The sequence below is a fragment of the Oncorhynchus nerka genome, linkage group LG15 (assembly GCF_034236695.1).
Source record: "Oncorhynchus nerka isolate Pitt River linkage group LG15, Oner_Uvic_2.0, whole genome shotgun sequence".
NCBI lineage: Eukaryota > Metazoa > Chordata > Actinopteri > Salmoniformes > Salmonidae > Oncorhynchus > Oncorhynchus nerka.
In genome coordinates this window covers 40,383,942-40,403,828 of record NC_088410.1, presented here as the reverse complement: position 1 = coordinate 40,403,828, position 19,887 = coordinate 40,383,942, and the positions used below count along the sequence as shown (strand labels likewise).

Here is a 19,887-nt window from a genome sequence, read left to right as displayed (position 1 = left end):
GGAAGGAGGTTGTTGGCCAAGATCTCACAATACATGGCCCCATCCATCCTCCCCTCAATACGGTGCAGTCGTCCTGTCCCCTTTGCAGAAAAGCATCCCCAAAGAATGGTGTTTCCACCTCCATGCTTCATGTTTGGGATGGTTTTCTGGGGGTTGTACTCATCCTTCTTCTTCCTCCAAACACGGCGAGTGGAATTTAGACCAAAAAGCTCTATTTCTGTCTCATCAGACCACATGACCTTCTCCCATTCCTCCTCTGGATCATCCAGATGGTCATTGGCAAACTTCAGACGGGCCTGGACATGCGCTGGCTTGAGCAGGCGGGCCTTGCGTGCGCTGCAGGATTTTATTCCATGACGGAGTAGTGTGTTACTAATGGTTTTCTTTGAGACAGTGGTCCCAGCTCTCTTCAGGTCATTGACCAGGTCCTACCGTGTAGTTCTGGGCTGATCCCTCACCTTTCTTATGATCATTGATGCCCCACGAGGTGAGATCTTGCATGGAGCCCCAGACCGAGGGTGATTGACCGTCATCTTGAACTTCTTCCATTTCCTAATAATTGCGCCAACAATTGTTGCCTTCTCACCAAGCTGCTTGCCTATTGTCCTGTAGCCCATCCCAGCCTTGTGCAGGTCTACAATTTTATCCCTGATGTCCTTACACAGTGGTCTTGGCCATTGTGGAGAGGTTGGAGTCTGTTTGATTGAGTATGTGGACAGGTGTCTTTTATACAGGTAACAAGTTCAAACAGGTGCAGTTAATACAGGTAATGAGTGGAGAACAGGCGGACTTCTTAAAGAAAAACTAACAGGTCTGTGAGAGCCGGAATTCTTACTGGTTGGTAGGTGATCAAATACTTATGTCATGCAATAAAATGCAAATGAATTACTTAAAAATCATACAATGTGATTTTCTGGATTTTTGTTTTAGATTCCGTCTCTCACAGTTGAAGTGTACCTGTCGGACCCTTCCGGCGCCGACAGAGATGGCCGCCTCCCTTCGCGTTCCTAGGAAACTATGCAGTTTTTTTGTTTTTTTAACGTGTTATTTCTTACATTAGTACCCCAGGTCATCTTAGGTTTCATTACATACAGTCGAGAAGAACTACTGAATATAAGATCAGCGTCAACTCACCATCAGTACGACCAAGAATATGATTTTCGCGAAGCGGATCCTGTGTTCTGCCTTTCAACCAGGACAACGGAATGGATCCCAGCCGGCGACCCAAAAAAACGACTCAGTAAAAGAGGGAAACGAGGCGGTCTTCTGGTCAGACTCCGGAGACGGGCACATCGTGCACCACTCCCTAGCATTCTTCTCGCCAATGTCCAGTCTCTTGACCACAAGGTTGATGAAATCCGAGCAAGGGTAGCATTCCAGAGGGACATCAGAGACTGTAACGTTCTTTGCTTCACGGAAACATGGCTCACTGGAGAGACGCTATCGGAGGCGGTGCAGCCAGCGGGTTTCTCCACGCATCGCGCCGACAGAAACAAACATCTTTCTGGTAAGAAGAGGGGCGGGGGCGTATGCCTTATGGCTAACGAGACGTGGTGTGATCCCAGAAACATACAGGAACTCAAATCCTTCTGTTCACCTGATTTAGAATTCCTCACAATCAAATGTCGACCGCATTATCTACCAAGAGAATTCTCTTCGATTATAATCACAGCCGTATATATTCCCCCCCCAAGCAGACACATCGATGGCTCTGAACGAACTTTATTTGACTCTTTGCAAACTGGAATCCATACATCCTGAGGCTGCATTCATTGTAGCTGGGGATTTTAACAAGGCTAATCTGAAAACAAGACTCCCTAAATTGTATCAGCATATTGATTGATTGCGCAACCAGGGCTGGAAAAACCTTGGATCATTGTTATTCTAACTTCCGCGACGCATATAAGGCTCTGCCCCGCCCTCCTTTCGGAAAAGCTGACCACGACTCCATTTTGCTGATCCCTGCCTACAGACAGAAACTAAAACAAGAAGCTCCCACGCTGAGGTCTGTCCAACGCTGGTCCGACCAAGCTGATTCCACACTCCAAGACTGCTTCCATCACGTGGACTGGGATATGTTTCGTATTGCGTCAGATAACAACATTGACGAATACGCTGATTCGGTGTGCGAGTTCATTAGAACGTGCGTTGAAGATGTCGTTCCCATAGCAACGATTAAACATTCCCTAACCAGAAACCGTGGATTGATGGCAGCATTCGCGTGAAACTGAAAGCGCGAACCACTGCTTTTAATCAGGGCAAGGTGACTGGTAACATGACCGAATACAAACAGTGCAGCTATTCCCTCCGCAAGGCTATCAAACAAGCTAAGCGTCAGTATAGAGACAAAGTAGAATCTCAATTCAACGGCTCAGACACAAGAGGTATGTGGCAGGGTCTACAGTCAATCACGGACTACAAGAAGAAAACCAGCCCAGTCACGGACCAGGATGTCTTTTAACGTGTTAACCCTCGCAAGGCTGCAGGCCCAGACGGCATCCCCAGCCGCGCCCTCAGAGCATGCGCAGACCAGCTGGCCGGTGTGTTTACGGACATATTCAATCAATCCCTATACCAGTCTGCTGTTCCCACATGCTTCAAGAGGGCCACCATTGTTCCTGTTCCCAAGAAAGCTAAGGTAACTGAGCTAAACGACTACCGCCCCGTAGCACTCACTTCCGTCATCATGAAGTGCTTTGAGAGACTAGTCAAGGACCATATCACCTCCACCCTACCTGACACCCTAGACCCACTCCAATTTGCTTACCGCCCAAATAGGTCCACAGACAATGCAATCTCAACCACACTGCCCTAACCCATCTGGACAAGAGGAATACCTATGTGAGAATGCTGTTCATCGACTACAGCTCGGCATTCAACACCATAGTACCCTCTAAGCTCGTCATCAAGCTCGAGACCCTGGGTCTCGACCCCGCCCTGTGCAACTGGGTACTGGACTTCCTGACGGGCTGCCCCCAGGTGGTGAGGGTAGGCAACAACATTTCCACCCCGCTGATCCTCACCACTGGGGCCCCACAAGGGTGCGTTCTGAGCCCTCTCCTGTACTCCCTGTTCACCCACGACTGCGTGGCCGCGCACGCCTCCAACTCAATCATCAAGTTTGCGGACAACACAACAGTGGTAGGCTTGATTACCAACAACGATGAGACGGCCTACAGGGAGGAGGTGAGGGACCTCGGAGTGTGGTGTCAGGAAAATAACCTCACACTCAACGTCAACAAAACTAAGGAGATGATTGTGGACTTCAGGAAACAGCAGAGGGAACACCCCCCTATCCACATCGATGGAACAGTAGTGGAGAGGGTAGTAAGTTTTAAGTTCCTCGGCATACACATCACAGACAAACTGAATTGGTCCACTCACACAGACAGCATCGTGAAGAAGGCGCAGCAGCGCCTCTTCAACCTCAGGAGGCTGAAGAAATTCGGCTTGTCACCAAAAGCACTCACAAACTTCTACAGATGCACAATCGAGAGCACCCTGATGGGCTGTATCACCGCCTGGTACGGCAACTGCTCCGCCCACAACCGTAAGGCTCTCCAGAGGGTAGTGAGGTCTGCACAACGCATCACCGGGGGCAAACTACCTTCCCTCCAGGACACCTACAGCACCCAATGTCACAGGAAGGCCAAAAAGATAATCAAGGAGAACAACCACCCGAGCCACTGCCTGTTAACGCCGCTGCCATCCAGAAGGCGAGGTCAGTACAGGTGCATCAAAGCTGGGACCGGGAGACTGAAAAATAGCTTCTATCTCAAGGCCATCAGACTGTTAAATAGCCATCACTAGCACAGAGAGGCAGCTGCCAAAATACACAGACTTGAAATCATTGGTTACTTTAATAAATGGAACACTAGTCACTTTAATAATGTCACTTTTAATAATGTTTACATATCTTGCCTTACTCATCTCATGTGTGTATACTGTATTCTATACTATTCTACTGTATGCTCTGACATTGCTCATCCATATATTTATATATTCTTAATTCCATTCCTTACTCGTGTGTATTGGGTACATGTTGTGAAATTGTTAAGATATCAATTGTTACTGCTGCACTGTCGGAACTAGAAGCACAAGCATTTCGCTACACCCGCAATAACATCTGCTAAACACGTGTATGTGATCAATAACATTTGATTTGATGTGACGGATAATGCACCATAATGCTGTAGATAGATGTTCCTAAACATCTATAACTGTATTTATGAAGCATTACGAGCAGGCATTGTGGCTCATAGTAAGCGTGAGCTGCTCCAGTTCTCTGTTGTACCTGATGTTGGGGCCTCCAGTCTGCCAAACAAGTCCCTCCAGCCGGCGTCCATGAAGATGTTGTTGAACTTGCTGTCGAACGAAGACATGTGTTTGGCCAGAGGATGAGTGCCTGCAGAGGGAGGAGAAGACTGATTAGAAGGCCACAGGAAAACAAAACGGAGTCCAACTTTTCTAGTCTGTATGTTGTTAGCCTGCTATGATACCCAGGGTTGTATGTGAGATCTGTTCCTGTAACTAGTGTTTTGCGTGCAGTTTTCCATTTGACGTCAATGTATGATTTATGGGAGCCTTGAGTTATGTGTGCAGAATTGTAAATAGGCCATTATTTTCTATTGTTTGTGGACTTTTCCAATGCATGAATGAGAGTTTAAATGTATCCCCTAAATCTACTGAATTGAAATGGAATTGACGACTAACCCGAACCTGGACTCCATGGCGATCGGCTGAATTGCTGCTTACCGACAGGGATGACCAGGAAGCGGATATAGCTGAGCCAATCAGGTGTCTTGTTGGCCAGCTGCTCCACGAAGCACCTGAGGATGGTGCTGAGGTAACTCTGGTCTCCGGCCACCGCCACTTTGATGGTGGGGGGTGTCTGGGCATTGCAGTTACAGCTAGTCAGAGAAGTGGGGGGGAAAACATTGAGAAACAGTAACTTGTTTCCACTTTATAACATTATTACCCCTTTATTCTGCACTGTAATGGAAAGTGCTACCAAAACGTTTCACATATCAAAAATTATACGTGCCTAATCATGACCATCATAAGATCCACTCGCCTTGGTGACCACTGAATTAAAATCCACATTAAAAAGTCTACAAGAAACATTTACATTTTTACAATGAAGCCAAGTTAAAGTGAAATATATTTGTTTCTCTGAACTACAACCATTGAATTAGAAAGAGAACATGTTCTGCAAAGGAAGTGAGTTCTTACAATCTCTGGATCCTGGTGACGATGGTGTTGAAGGCTGCATGGACATCCGCACCAGAGATGGTGCACACGATAGGCTGGCTGTGCTCATGGAGAATCTCAGATAGATACTGCAGGAAGGGAGGGAGAGACAGAGGGCAGAGAGAGAGACAGAGAGAGACCGAGAGAGACAGAGAGAGAGAGGTGAGATGGGGCTTGGGATAAACTGAGCTTGTCAACCAGAAGCCGACTCAAAAGACCCCAGGTCTGTGCATGTGAGTGTATATCCACGCATATCTGTGTTTGTGAGCGCACATGCTCCAGAGTTGCATTATGTTTACATAACAAATGGATTCCCCCTGATTGCTAAGCCTACCTCCAGCTAGGCTTAGAGATATGAATGTCTAAAAATACCTGGTCTGGCGCATGTTCCTAAAAGGAGTATGTTTGTTGAGTGCACAGCTGACGCAAATGCTACTGATAGAATGAGTAGCATAATACACTGGTAAGACGGTAAATTACATAGTATTTATACAATACTGTAATTACAATTTTGTATCTTTACAATTTGTTAATTTAAAAAAAGTGGATACCAACTGTTTTGAATAATTTTATATGCCCAGATAGTACCCTTGTTTTTACCACATAACTTGGCACACAGACCCCCACACACAGAAGTAGCCTACCTGGCCCTGCCAGTCTGTGGTGTTGATGAGGATGATGCTCTCTGGGAGCTGCTCGTCAGAGATAAGGATCTGGTTCAGCTGGTCGTACACTGACTTCCTGGGGACCTGGCGGAGGAAGAGGCAGAAGTCAAAGAGATGGTCTATCTGTATACACATATGTTGATATTGTACACACACACACACACACACACACACACACACACACACACACACACACACACACTAGCTTACTTTACTATTGAGCACACACTCACACACACCTGGACAGCGATCCTGGATTCCGGGGATGTCTCGCTGTCAATGCTGCTAGTCCTGTCACTCTGGGCCTTGGAGTTCTGCCGGTCCTTCATGGACGTGCTCCTAGGACGCCTCTGCAGCTTGTTCTCTGTTTTACTGTGGACCACAAACAGGCACGGACCCAATGAAGCACTGAGCCACAACTGAGCCAGGTTGAGCCACTGCTGAGAAATCTTAATAAATAAAAAATCTCCATAAATTCTAAGTAGTAGATATGCCTACAGCAGAACTCCTCAGACAATCCTGGCCATCTAATCATCCCCGTGACTCTCCCCAGCAAAAGCTTTTCAAGCTTTTGTTCTGGAAGCATTTTGTGAGCACAAAATGTCTGTCACGCATTATCAATGTGGTTGCTGTAAGCCAGCTACACATTCATGGTTGAGTTAAATTATCCTTGCACAATAGAGAAATGTACAAAGACACATGTGCAATGTCTGTACTAGGCAGATTGCTTATTCAATGGATCTGACTTTGGTTCATCAGATGAGTAGAACGTCGGTGGAAGTGGTGCTAGGAGACGTCCTACTGCTGATTAGTTTGTTTATAGATAGGCGTAGCGGGGGAAATCACTGTATGGCGCTGAACAACCAGAGGTAGACCTGATCTCTCCCTCTCTTTCTCATTCCGTCTCTCCCCCTCTCGCTCTTCCTCCCCCTCTCTCATCCCATCAATTTTATTTAGGGCATGTGTCTTATCCAACTCAGGCCCTGGAAAGCTACTGGGTTTGCAGGCTTTGTTCCAGCCCAGCACTAACACACCAGTTTCAAATAATGAACTAGTCATGATCAATCTGGATCACAGTTAGTGGTATCAGGTGCATTAGTGCTGGGTTGGAATAAAGCGTGCACACCCATCCTTGTTTAGTCAGAGTGTAATGGTTAATAAGCAGCACTTTGTGTGTGACTGTGTGTGTGACTGTGTGTGTGCGTGCGTGACTGCAAACATGCGTGAATGCATAAATGTCATACATGCAAGTGAGCAGCTACCTGGGCGACATGAGTGTCTGGGACTCGGTCTTGCAGAGTTTGGCCACTGGGCCGGGCAGTTTGTCCGTGCTCAGGTCCCAGCCGGTAGGGGTGGGGTTGGGGTTAGCCTCACCTGGCCCTGTGCCAGCCCTAGTCTCCTCATCCTCTGCGTCCTGGACATAATGGGAGAAATATAGTTCAAAATATATACAGGAATGTAGAGTACATACTAGGGTATTTCACCCATTCATTGGATTTCCATCCGCTGCACAGTGTTCCCGCGGGTTAATTTCTCTCCCTAGAGATGAATTAACACTTTACTTAACAGTCCTTTTCCAGTTGGTATTGTCAGTGGGAATTCACTGACACCAGAGACACAAGTCATGAAGGTTCACCCTGTGCGAGTTGAGAACACCTGTTTTACAGGTAAACTCAATTATCTGCATACCATACGGCACCCTATTCCATTTATAGTGCACTACTTTTGACCGGATCCCTACAGGCCCAAAATGAGTACACTACATAGGGAATATGGTGCCATTTTGGGGTGCAGTCATTGAGATCATTGTTTCCTCAATGGGATCATTCCCAAGAGGTTGCAACCAAAACCAATACGTAACAGACGATGAAATGCACATAGTACATAGAAAAAAGCTATTTCTGTGCAGGGTACCCGTTGTCGATGCATTTCAATGTGTTGTCATGGTGACCGTGAAAACATAACATAACGCCTGGCAGATGTCCGTGAACACATTCACATGAAGCTCAGTGTGTGCATGTAAGTATCATGTGTCAGTTTGTGGATATGTGTGCATGTAAGCATCATGTGTCAGTGTGTGCATGTAAGTATAATGTGTCAGTGTGTGCATGTAAGTATCATGTGTCAGTGTGTGCATGTAAGTATCATGTATCAGTGTGTGGATGTGTGTGCATGTAAGTATCATGTGTCAGTGTGTGCATGTAAGTATCATGTGTCAGTGTGTGCATCTGTGTGCATGTAAGTATCATGTGTCAGTGTGTGGATGTGTATGCATGTAAGTATCATGTGTCAGTGTGTGCATGTGTGTGCATGTAAGTATCAAGTATCATTGTGTGCATGTAAGTATCATGTGTCAGTGTGTGGATGTGTGTGCATATAAGTATCATGTGTTTGGCCACTGAAAATCCCATCCTTGGGCCCCAAACACAAGCCTCCTCAGAATCTCTCCTTCCCTCCCTCTCTAAAGAAATGCATTGTCAGGTGCCCCTCGTTGCCGGGGTTCCCGGGGTGAACGATTGCAGAGGAGGCAACGGAGCGTGAGAGACAACGATGAAGAATAACAAACACTGCTCTTCTCACGGACGAATACATACGCTGACGCCCTCTCTACAGCCAGCTGGACCTGGGCCTCAGAGTGGTGTCAGTGTGTTTATACATCGTGTGTGTGTGTATGAGTGCGCTCGTGTGCATGTGTGTGTGTGTACACAATGTCTGTGTGTGTGCGCGTGCATGTATGCTTGTGTGTAATAATGGAGGTCTTTGTGGTAACAGTGTAAATGTACTCTTGTTCGCATCAAACTGGTCGAGTGGAAGATAAACAGATGGGAGCTGATTTATGATAATGGACAAAACAGCCGTGTAGAGAGAGAGAGAAGAGAGAGAAGAAAAATGTTTAAGAACCCCAGATCTATTTCTCCCATGTCTACCATATTTTGTTCTGTCTACATTTTAGCAATGTTTACTGACAATTGCTGTTTCCATCAGGCCTGTGTTGAGTTTTTTATCCAACAGGTACATTACTTATAAAAATGGTTGGATGGAAACACGGTCAGTCAGAAAGAGAGAGAATGGGGGAAAAAGACAGGTAGAGAGAACGACAGACATTAAATGAGAGAACAGGAGCGAGTTGTGGCAAAGAGACAGGCAAAATCAGAGACAAAGTGGAAAGAAAGAGAGAAGTACTAGAAAATCCTGAGACAGAGAAAGCAGCCCAACCACTGAGGAAGAGAGAGAACAGCAAAAGAGACAAAGAAAGAGAGAAAGAGCACTTGGGAACAGCACAAAATATGTTAAGCCTATAGGGATCCTCCAGATTACCCGCTGTAGAGTAAAGTTGTCCATAGACACTGATCTTGGGTCAGTTTTACCCCACCTATGGTTAAGGTCAGAATTGGGGGAAGGGAAGCTGATATTAGAGCTGTCCCTAGGGGCAGCTTTCCCACTCACCCCCGCAGGAGACTCCAATCCGGCGCTGTCGTCTGTATACTTGGTCCCTATTAGGACTTTGGCCCTGTCCGGGGTCAGCAGATCTCCACCCTAAAAGGAGCAGAACACAGGACGCAGTTACCAAAACTGCCTGCTAGGGGACGCCCTTGAGCATATCCTAATTCCGTGTCTCTAATATAGAAAAATAAATCACATGAACTCTATTCACAGTGAGCTTTCATATGCGCCAGCTGGCAGCGAAATAGCGGACTACTAACCCGTAGGTGGCTGGCTACCCCCTTAGCTGGCTACTTTTCCTTGACACAAGCTGCATCAGACTTTCAGGAACATACTGTATTCATGACATTTCTATCTGCAACATTCCACAAGTTTGCTTACTTAAAGCTGGAATCCTTAATGGTGAAACTGTCCCATTTCTTTGTGATATTACAACAACAAAGAAGTTACTGCAAACAAAGAACACCCTTTTCTTCCCTACGACATCATTGCATGTGCAATACAACAGTCAAATATGTACTGCCATTTTTTTTACCCCACGTCCCGCGACGCTCCTCACCGCTTCGTCAACAAAACAAATCAATAAGAATGGCGGTGGGTCAGACAGTGGAACTGTTTCCCCTACTGCGGAATCCGTCTTGTACGTGCGCAAGGGTCAAACTCTGAAATGCCTTTATTGATACTTTGTGCTCACATATTTGATGAGACAATCAATGTTCTCGCTAGAATAGATCCATATTTTGTGGCAATGTTTGACCCGCTTGAATGAGCGACAATTCCTCCTCAGGACAAATCATTTCTGCGGGGCTTAGGACACCGTGCACGCAGAATCGATCTGGCCTTACTCAATGTCTGACACTCACACTAAGAAACCACCCACACAGTTACAAGGTGTCTGGTGCAGTACACAGTACTACCATACATACAATTCCGAGAATATCCAGGAATAACCGTCTAAAATGTCTGGCATATGGATGCCACATATAATTGACTATTTAAAGGGTATAGCTAAAAATGTACCTAATCTAAAATACCTGGCATATGGATGTCAAAAAGAATGTAATATTTTTAAGGATAGTTCACCCAAGCTACAAATGTACCTAAACTAAAATGCCTGGCATATATATGGATGCCACAAATCATTACTATTTAAAGGGATAGTTCATCCTTTCGAAATGCACGGGGCTTCATTTATCAATCACGTGTAGCCACAAATCTGTTTGTAAACTATGCGTGAGATCATTTCCACACAGATGTATTTGCTTGAGAGTGTGCACATTTAGGCACAGCCATGACCATGCGTAAGCACAGTGCCAAGTGGTAGAAAAAGGGAACGGCTTGTCAAGCATAGAAATGGGAAAATAAACTGAGTGTACAAGACATTGAAACGCATGCCATTCTGGTGCACATTAAAGTGCTATCCCAACGGACACTTTTCAGCGGGAGCTTGCTGATCTGTATCTCACATCCCTGGAGGAGCCAATGTTTCGGACGCAATCAGCAGCAAAACCAACTGTAACATACCATTTCCATCGCACAACAGGTTGAAGTCAAGAGGGGTTTCTTTGCCATCAATGGGTTCCCAAATACGAATGGAGCAATAGACGGCACCCACGTCGCCATAAAAGCACCATCCCAAAATGAGTTCAACTATAGGTGAACAGAAAAGGCTTCCACTCTTAACGTGCAGGTGATCGGTTATGTGACATGTAAAAAAAAGCTGCTGAATGTCATGGCCGGGTGGAACCCACGACTCGTTCATTCTGCAGAACAGCAATGTTGGTCTATACGCCTACAGGAGGGAGCTGTTGAGGATGGATGGCTTATTGGTGACCGTTGCCTACTCATTGAAGTATATTTGCCATTGTTAAAGCAACTTGAATTGTCCTCTTTTGTAGCTATGTTTTTATTTTTACTGGTCAAACCACAACTGAGCAAACCAAATAAAACCTTTTGGTTGTACTCTATTTCAGTCTAGGAGCAGTTTTTTTTCTTAGCTTGTTTTGGTTGCGCCGGTGTAGGCTATTGAATGGTTGTATATATAATGGCGTTGTATATTACCTACTGGCATTAAAGGGATGATTTTGCTCATATATGGTTAATTGGGGGTGTTTCGAAACGCAAATAGCCAAGGTCGTGCACAAGCACTGAGGCTGAGAACATTTGGTATTTATCAACGGTTACCTCCTACTGGTGTGTGTATGACGCTCGTAGGATTGTTTGATAAAACACTTTTTCTATTCGATTTTTAGGAATAGTTTCTATGCAATGTTGATAAATGATGCCCCCGGGATATATATGGATGTCACAAATCACTGCTATTTAAAGGGATAGTTCATCCAAGCTACAAATGTTCCTCATCTTATGGATAGCTAAATAGAGATAAACCTGGAGATCTAAATAGACAATGGATCTGGATATAGTCAGCAACCTACCCATGTTTGCATAGCTTTAGAGCATGTGAGCGTTGTTGGGTTAAAAAAAACAATGGGAGCGGTAGGACACATGTTAGCATTAGCATGCGAATCCAAATTCTATTAAAAAGATAGTCCTATAGAGTAACAAACAAAAACATTTGTGTGTGTGTGTGTGTGTGTCAGTGTGTGTGGCGTGGGATTGTTGTGACCTTATGCTCCAATTGCAACAAAGAGGAGTGAGTGTGTGTGTGTGTGCGTGTGTGTTTGCTTACGATGCAGGCCAGGTCCCTGGCCTGGCTCTTCTGACTGTGCAGACTCCCAATCTCAGTCTGGGAGCTCGAATGGGACATTCCCTCAAAGAAGGGCCTGGGTGACAACCACATTAAAAAAAACATATTTGAAACTTTCAGAAAAAATACATACTTGAGAGACTGTGCTGAGATGGGTAGTAGGGACACTAACTTGTGTACCCATTTAGGTCATGTTTTCATACTAGTCATTCAGCTGCAGTTGTCGCTCACGTTTCTCCCCTGCAGCGACTTTCTTTTCTCTCTCTTTTGATTTGATGTACAGTAACAATGTACAAATAAACTCCCCTTAACACTGTGGAAAATATGAGTCTTCACTTTGACTAAAGTGTGAACATTATATGGGGCCCTGTTTGAGTTTAGCTGTACTCACAACATTTCGTGCGGCCATATTTGAGTGTAGGTGTACTGGCGACATGATGTGGGGCCCTACTTGAGTTTGGGTTTATCTGTATTTGGGACATTTTGTGGGGCCTTACTTTAGTTAAGGTGTACAGTACTGATAACATTTTGCAGAACCTTACTTGAGTTTGGGTTTGGGCGTGCTGAGGACACTCTCGTTGTCCTCCATCTCAGGGCCGCTGTCACTCTGGTTGTAAACCTCCAGACTATCATAGAGCAGGTCCAGATCCTCCTCCACCTCCTGGGTCTGGTCCACTGGGTCCGAGTCCAGAACCTAGCAACAACAAATGGACAGTGAAATAATCAGTCAATCAATCCATCAGTCAATCTTTTATCCATCCATCCATCAACCAATAAAATCACTTCCAAAGAGCAAGTAATAGCACACTGGCAAGGAATAACTCCTTTGGCTGATGGAGTTGAAAGTTCAGAGTAGCATTGGTAACTCAGAAAATAGTATACATACACCACCAGTTTATTAAATACACTACCCTGTTCACAAAAATGGTTCGCTCCTACAGACAGTGACAATGGCTTGCTATATAAATCAGGCAGACAGGCATCCAGTTACTGTTCCATTGAATGTCTGAATGGGCAAACGAGTGACCTAAGCGACTTTGAGCGTGGTATGATCTTCGGTGCCAGGCGTGCCGGTTCCAGTAAAGGCCCGGCCTCCTTGGTTTTTCACGCACAAGTGTCTAGGGTTTTACCGAGAATCACGCGACAAATAACATCCAGTTAGCGGCAGTGATGTGGGCGAAAACAGCTCGTTGATGAGAGAGGTCGAAGGAGAATGGCAAGAATCATGCAAGCTAAGAGGTGGGCCACAAACAGGCAAATGACGCCGCAGTACAACAGTGGTGTGCAGAAAGGCATCTTGGAACGTACAATTTATGGGTCCTTGTCACGGATGGGCTATTGCAGCAGACCACCTCACCGAGTTCCATTCCTATCAGTTAAAAACAAGAAGAAGCGGCTACAGTGGGCACGCCATCACCAACACTGGACAATTGAGGAGTGGAAAAACATTGCCTGGTCTGATGAATCCCAGTTCCTGTTGCATCATGCTGATGGCAGAGTCAGGATTTGGAGTAAGCAGCATGGGTCCATGGCCCCATCCTGCCTACTGTCAGCGGTACAGGCTGGTGGCGGTGGTGTAATGGAGTGGGGAATGTTTTCCTAGCGTAGGTTAGGTCCTTTGATACCAACAAATCAATGTTTAAACTCTACACCTTGTAGAATCCATGCCACGAAGAATTCAGGATGTTCTCGAGGTAAACAGGGGTTCAACCCGGTACTAGATGGGTATACCTAATAAAGTTTATATATCTTTAGCCATACTGCTATTGTAACAACATGATGAATACATTTTCTCTACAATAGCAAGTTGTTTTCTTTGGAAACATGACATCTCTCAAAGGAGGAAATTGGGAGTTTTCCATATTTCCCTTTGAAGTTGACAAACAGCTATAACAGTTATTTGGAATACCGTGCACACACTGTCACATGATACGTACATGCACACACTGACACAAGCTATTGTAATGGAATATGCATACAGAATGCATATAACACAGATAATGTTCTTTCAGCTAGGAGAGTATTTATATTATTTGTCAATTAGTTCTGAAATTACTTGGAGCACAAAACAAAATTGATTAATTTAAATGAATTCCCACAGGCCATACATTACCGACTTGGTTGTCTGTGCCTTTTATGAATCATTACCGACTGAGATGAGACCAATTAAAAATATCGAAACATCAATTAAAAACTCACTGCTAAGTGATAATAAATCAACGTTCTGTTGTAAATCTCAAATGTAGTTTTTGTTGCAGAAAGAGTCATTAATTTCCCCTCATATTCTCACTAGCTGAATATCTCAATTTATTTTGACTCAAATGACGCTCATAGTTTGTGATTGGCTTTTACAAACGAACCAAACGTCTGGATTGGTGCAGTAATAAACTAGTGCTGCCAATCAAGGGCTCCCACACCCCTGCTACTCTCATCAGTTCCAAGTGAAGTGACACTCAATGAGTAATTTACAAGTATGTAATTATGATTAAATATATTGGCAGGTGCTGAAGCACAACTTTGGGTTAGGGAAGACTCGAACAAAGTGAAACACTGGCTCTAATGGACAATACTTTTCCAAAGGTTTTCAATTATTTATTTCTTCTGACGACAGGATGCATGACAAAGCTGGTGACCGGGGTCAACCAACTGTTCCATAGAATGTCCTGTCAGTAAAATAGTTATGTTGATCCAATCCTGCACATAACCAACCATTAATGAACCCAGCCAGGCCTGTACACGTTGAACCATGGGTTGTGTCCCAAATGGCACCCTACTCCCTACATAGTGAGAGATGGGCCCTGGTCTAAAGTAGTGCACTATACAGAGAATAAGGTGCAATTTGGGACATACAAATGATACCACAGTTGCCTTTCCTACTTAGGTCACTTCCTGCTTGAAAGAGAGGTAATATCATTAAGGAGTTAGGTGATAAAGGAGAGCGGCACTCTCAGGGCGAGACTGGTAGACAGCGAGCGAGGTTAGGTTAAAGAGACTACAGTGGGCCGACAGTAGCAAAAGCGCTTAAATCAATTAGATTGATCTGTAAACAGAAAGGGTCAAAGACAATACGCTCCATATATATGGGACTTCATTAACAGATTGCATGGTATAATGGTACAGTTTTTTGGTTGGTAGAACCTTTTCACAAAATGGTTGTTTGAGGGTTCTTCATTGGGTGAACGGGTTCTACATAGAACCAAAAATGCTTCTCCCGAAAACAAGAAAGGGTTCTCGTACAGGGACAGATGAAGAACACTTTATGAACCTTGTAGCATTTTACAAAAACTTTGAAGCAGTGGCAGATGAATCCCTTGCAGCGTGTTATTCATATATAACAGAACAGCTCAAGCGTGCAGTACTAACCTCATCCGTCACTTTGAATCGCTTCAACAGGGCCACAAACTTCTGTTTGAAATTGGGTTGCTGTAAAATGAGAGTGAGAGAGAGGGTGGAGGAGAGGGAGGGAGAGGAAGAGAGAGTTTGGTGTCAACAAGAGTACACCAAGAACTTGTCAGAACGATCATTTTTAGTGTGATCCCCATTTGCTGATGCCATGACGTAAGCTAATCTTTCAGAGACATCAGTGTAACCAACAAAGCTGTCTTCAAACTCATGGGATGACAGCTCTATAATACTGAGAGCTCAATCAATCACAATAGACTTCTGAGTCTAGTCTTCACCGCCAAATGTTATTACGCTCCGGAGTGAAGTTTCCCATAGGTAAAGATCTAGGAAAAGCTTCCCCTTCTCCAATCCTAACAATATTTATTCATTGGGAAAAAGCTAAACTGACCCAAAATCAATGTCTAGGGGCAATTTCACCCTACTCCCATTAATATGCTTATCTGAAGAGTGCCAGCATCTGAAGAGAACTAGGATGCACCATTAAAAGTCAGTTAATGTTCACACGGCTTAGTGGCTTCGACCTCGGTGAACTTATGTGTGCATGATTCGCTGATTCACCAAAGGCACATCAGGTCATTGGAGAGAGCCAGACATGTCATTATTAACAACATTAAGGATTATTGATTGAAGCAAATACCCAGACCTAGGGAAAAGTATTTGTTAAAGTGTGCGTTTATTTGTGATTTATGTTTGTGTGTGTATGTCTGTGTGTGTTACCAGCTACCATGTGTGGGTCTCAGTTTGTGCGTGTTGGTGCCTGCTTAATTTGTATCCTTAGTTGGTGTCTGCGTCATCTACACAGTGTTTTGGTCTAAAAGTGGACGTTGAACTCATTCCAGGACAACTCTCCTGTCACTACTGCTTACTACTGATTAGATTTGGGGGACAGAAGACATCTTCTGTGCCATCCCTGAAAAGAACAAGACTGAGTAGCAGACCTAACACAGACACACCTTAAAGAGATTACAGTGAACTCTTGATGACTGCACCCATTTGCACTGGCTTGGAACTTTCGAGACAGCACACACTAAACCTGAGCATAAAGTTATTGAATTGGGACCGAAAAACTGTATTGCATTTAAATGTAGTTTGTACTTACAGTGCCTTCAGAAAGTATTCACAACCCTTGAATCTTTCCACATTTTGTTGAGTTACAAATTGGGATTAAAATGGATTTAATGGTCTTCTTTTCTTTTTGACGATCTACACAAAATATTTGGTAATATTAAAGATTCATTTTTTAAAGACGAATGAAAAATATTACACTAATATATATTGATAAAATAATTAGAATCCCCTTTGGTAGTGATTACAGCTGTGAGTATTTTTTGGGTAAGTCTCTAAGAGCTTTACACACCTAGATTGTACAATATTTGCCCATTGTTCTTTTTTAAACCCTTCAAGCTCTGACAAGATGCTTTTTAGTAATTGACAGACATTTTCAAGTCTTGCCATAGATTTTCAAGACGATTTAAGTCAAAAATGTAACTAGGCCACTCAGGAGCATTTAATGTCGCATTGATAAGCAACTACAATGTAAATTTGGCCTTGAGTTTCAGGTTATTGACCTGCTGAAAGGTGAATTTATCTCCCAGTGTTTGTTGGAAAGCAGACTGAACCAGGTTTTCCTCTAGGATTTTGCCTGTGCTTAGCTCTAATCCATTTTTTTTTATCACCCGAAATAATTCCCTAGTTCTTGCTTGATGACAAGCATACCCATAACATACCCATAAGAGTGGTACTCAGTGATATATTGTGTTCGATATGCCCAAAACATAATGCATTGTACATAATGCATTGTATTCAAGACAAAAATGTAATTTATTTGCCACATTTATTGCAAACAGGATGCATGTTTTAGAATATTTTGATTCTGTACAGACTTCCTTCTTTTCACTCTGTCATTTAGGTTAGTATTGTAGAGTAACTACAATGTCGTTCGTCCATCTTCAGTGTTCTCCTATCATAGCCATTAACTGTTTTAAAGCCACCATTGGCCTCATGGTAAAATCCCTGAGTGGTTTCTTTACTCTCCGGCAACTGAGTTAGGAAGGATGCATGTATCATTGTAGTGACTGGGTGTATTGATACACCATCCAAAGCGTAATTAATAACTTCACCATGCTCAAAGGGATATATATATTTTTTTTTATCAATCTACCAATAGGTGCCCTTCTTTGCGAGGCATGGGAAAATCTTCCTGGTCTTTGTTGTTGAATCTGTGCTTGAAATTCACTACTCGACTGAGGGACCTTACAGATAATTGTGTGGGGTACAGATATATATTTTTTAAATATATATATTCTTAATTGAACCTTTGTTTAACTAGGCAAGTCAGTTAAGAACAAATTCTTATTTACAATGACGGGCTAGGAACAGTGGCTTAACTGCCTTGTTCAGGGGCAGAACGACAGATTTTTACCTTGTCAGCTCGGGGATTCAATCTAGCAACCTTTCGGTTACAAGCCCAACGCTCTAACCACTAGGCTACCTGCCACCTCAGATATGGAGGTAATCATTCAAAAATGATATTAACCACTATTATTGCACACAGAGTGAGTCCATGCAACTTATGTGAGTTGTTAAGCACATCTTTACTCCTGAACATATTTAGGCTTACCATAACAAAAGGGTTGAATACTTACTGACTGAAGACATTTCAGCTTTACATTTTTGTAAACGTTTCTAAACACAAAATTGCACTTGTTGTGTGTAAATCAGTGGCACAAAATCTCAATTGAATACATTTTCATTTTAGGCTGTAAAAACAAAATGTGGAAAAAGTCAAGGGGTGTGAATACTTTCTGAAGGGCACTCAAAAGGATTTGACAGTGCTATTCTAAGTGAGTCAACATGCATAGTATGAAAAAGCATGGTATGAAAAACACATCATTGAAAACAATCCCCTTCCAAGAGTTTGTACCTGCAGACCCTGCCATCACATGAACAGGTGTTGTACCTCAGGGCTCTATGCTGGGGCTATTCTCATTCTCTCTGCACTAAAATAAACTTACAAGCTAGGCTTGATGTGTATTTGAATGAATTTATCCAACCACATTGTAAAGTTGTTGATATAGTTAGGCTGCCCCATCCTTACTCTTGTCATGGATGTTGTTCGAATCATTTTCCTCCGGTTTTTCTTTGGCTTCCTTTGTCCATCATCATCCTCATCGTACAGGTCCTATAAAAGAGAGTTTTGTGTCTTAAAGATCAGTGTTTTTATAACCCATTGGAATGTACCTTTTTGTTCCAAGCCCAGCATTAACACACCTGCTCATCAAGATTAGTTGAATCAGGTGTGTTAATGCTGGGCTAGAACAATAAAGTGTTTGTTTTCAAAACAAGGTCTGGGCGTACTGCTACATTGCAGCTACTGATAAGTGAGGATTTGTACAGTCAGCCACTTGCATGAACACATAAATTGGTTAGTAGAACAGCACATGAATAGTAGACAGAAGTTTAGTTAAAAGAAAAGCACAAACATAGAAAGTCCCTTACATTCCATCCTCTTACACAACGACAGTATACAGTGTGTATTTTTGGGTGTCCATTACAGATAATTAGAGCTGGAGATCTTCCCCAACAGCTAAGTGTAAGATGTGCTGTGTCTCACCACTGGTTGAACAGCATCGTCACTAGCTTCCTGCTCCGAAGAGTAGCTGTCGTCGTCATCCTCTGAGTAGTTATCCATATCTGGGGAGCGATCTGGGGTCAAAGACAAGAACAACTGTTTACATGTCAATTCTCCATTCACTCACTGGGAAACTGTGGGGAATTTAGCATTGATTTTAAATGTCTATGTTCCATTGCTCCACTCAGAGGCTCTGAGCTAAAAGGAAGAGGTCAAGTAAGTTTAAATGCCTCTAATGTTACTCCATACTTCCTCAAGGAAGGGAAAATAGAATGAATGAATGAGTTTAGTAACATTTTTCAAAAGATTTCATATAGCTTGCCGGCCATCTGGCTAATAATTGCATCCTTGACAGATGATTTTATTTTGGGGTGCGGGCCGTCAGTTTCAGAGTGAATCCCTTTACATTAGTGCAGCTGACATCTGTATCGTTTACTCAGCGTCCATTTTGGCTCTGGGAGCACGAGGATCCTAAGGGAGCATCATGTGCCAGGCTGTAACCGCCTTAAGAACCACTGAAAATAATATCCTGCATTTTCCCTCAGTAACATTGGTCCTAATGTACTTAAGCTGTCATGGTTAGGGGTATAGGCACTGATAGTAATGATGGTCTGTGGACACAGGCAATATGTAGGAAGGACCCTTCCCATGGGGCGATTAGTGGGTCTGTGGTGGGCTTATTGCACTTCAGTAAATAGACGTTTAAGTAGTGAATGTATGGAAATCTCTTACACAAGGACGAGTGAAACATTGAGACACTGAGAGGCTACACAGAATACGTTTCT

General features: G+C 43.6%; 1 protein-coding gene across 2 annotated transcripts in view; it reads right to left on the bottom strand.

Moving 5' to 3' along the window:
- LOC115142648 (phosphofurin acidic cluster sorting protein 2-like) overlaps positions 1–19,887 on the bottom strand; it is an 84,982-nt gene that overhangs the window by 18,962 nt on the left and 46,133 nt on the right. For both annotated transcript variants that reach the window (XM_029682261.2, XM_029682262.2), the window contains exons 6-17: positions 19,085–19,176; positions 18,569–18,652; positions 15,430–15,489; positions 12,609–12,760; positions 12,049–12,142; positions 9,363–9,452; positions 7,178–7,329; positions 6,155–6,287; positions 5,895–5,999; positions 5,233–5,339; positions 4,756–4,910; positions 4,295–4,405 (exon numbers count right to left, since the gene is read on the bottom strand). In XM_029682261.2, the coding sequence (XP_029538121.2) occupies positions 4,295–4,405; positions 4,756–4,910; positions 5,233–5,339; positions 5,895–5,999; positions 6,155–6,287; positions 7,178–7,329; positions 9,363–9,452; positions 12,049–12,142; positions 12,609–12,760; positions 15,430–15,489; positions 18,569–18,652; positions 19,085–19,176 (1,335 nt within the window). The remainder of the gene's footprint in view (positions 1–4,294; positions 4,406–4,755; positions 4,911–5,232; positions 5,340–5,894; positions 6,000–6,154; positions 6,288–7,177; positions 7,330–9,362; positions 9,453–12,048; positions 12,143–12,608; positions 12,761–15,429; positions 15,490–18,568; positions 18,653–19,084; positions 19,177–19,887) is intronic.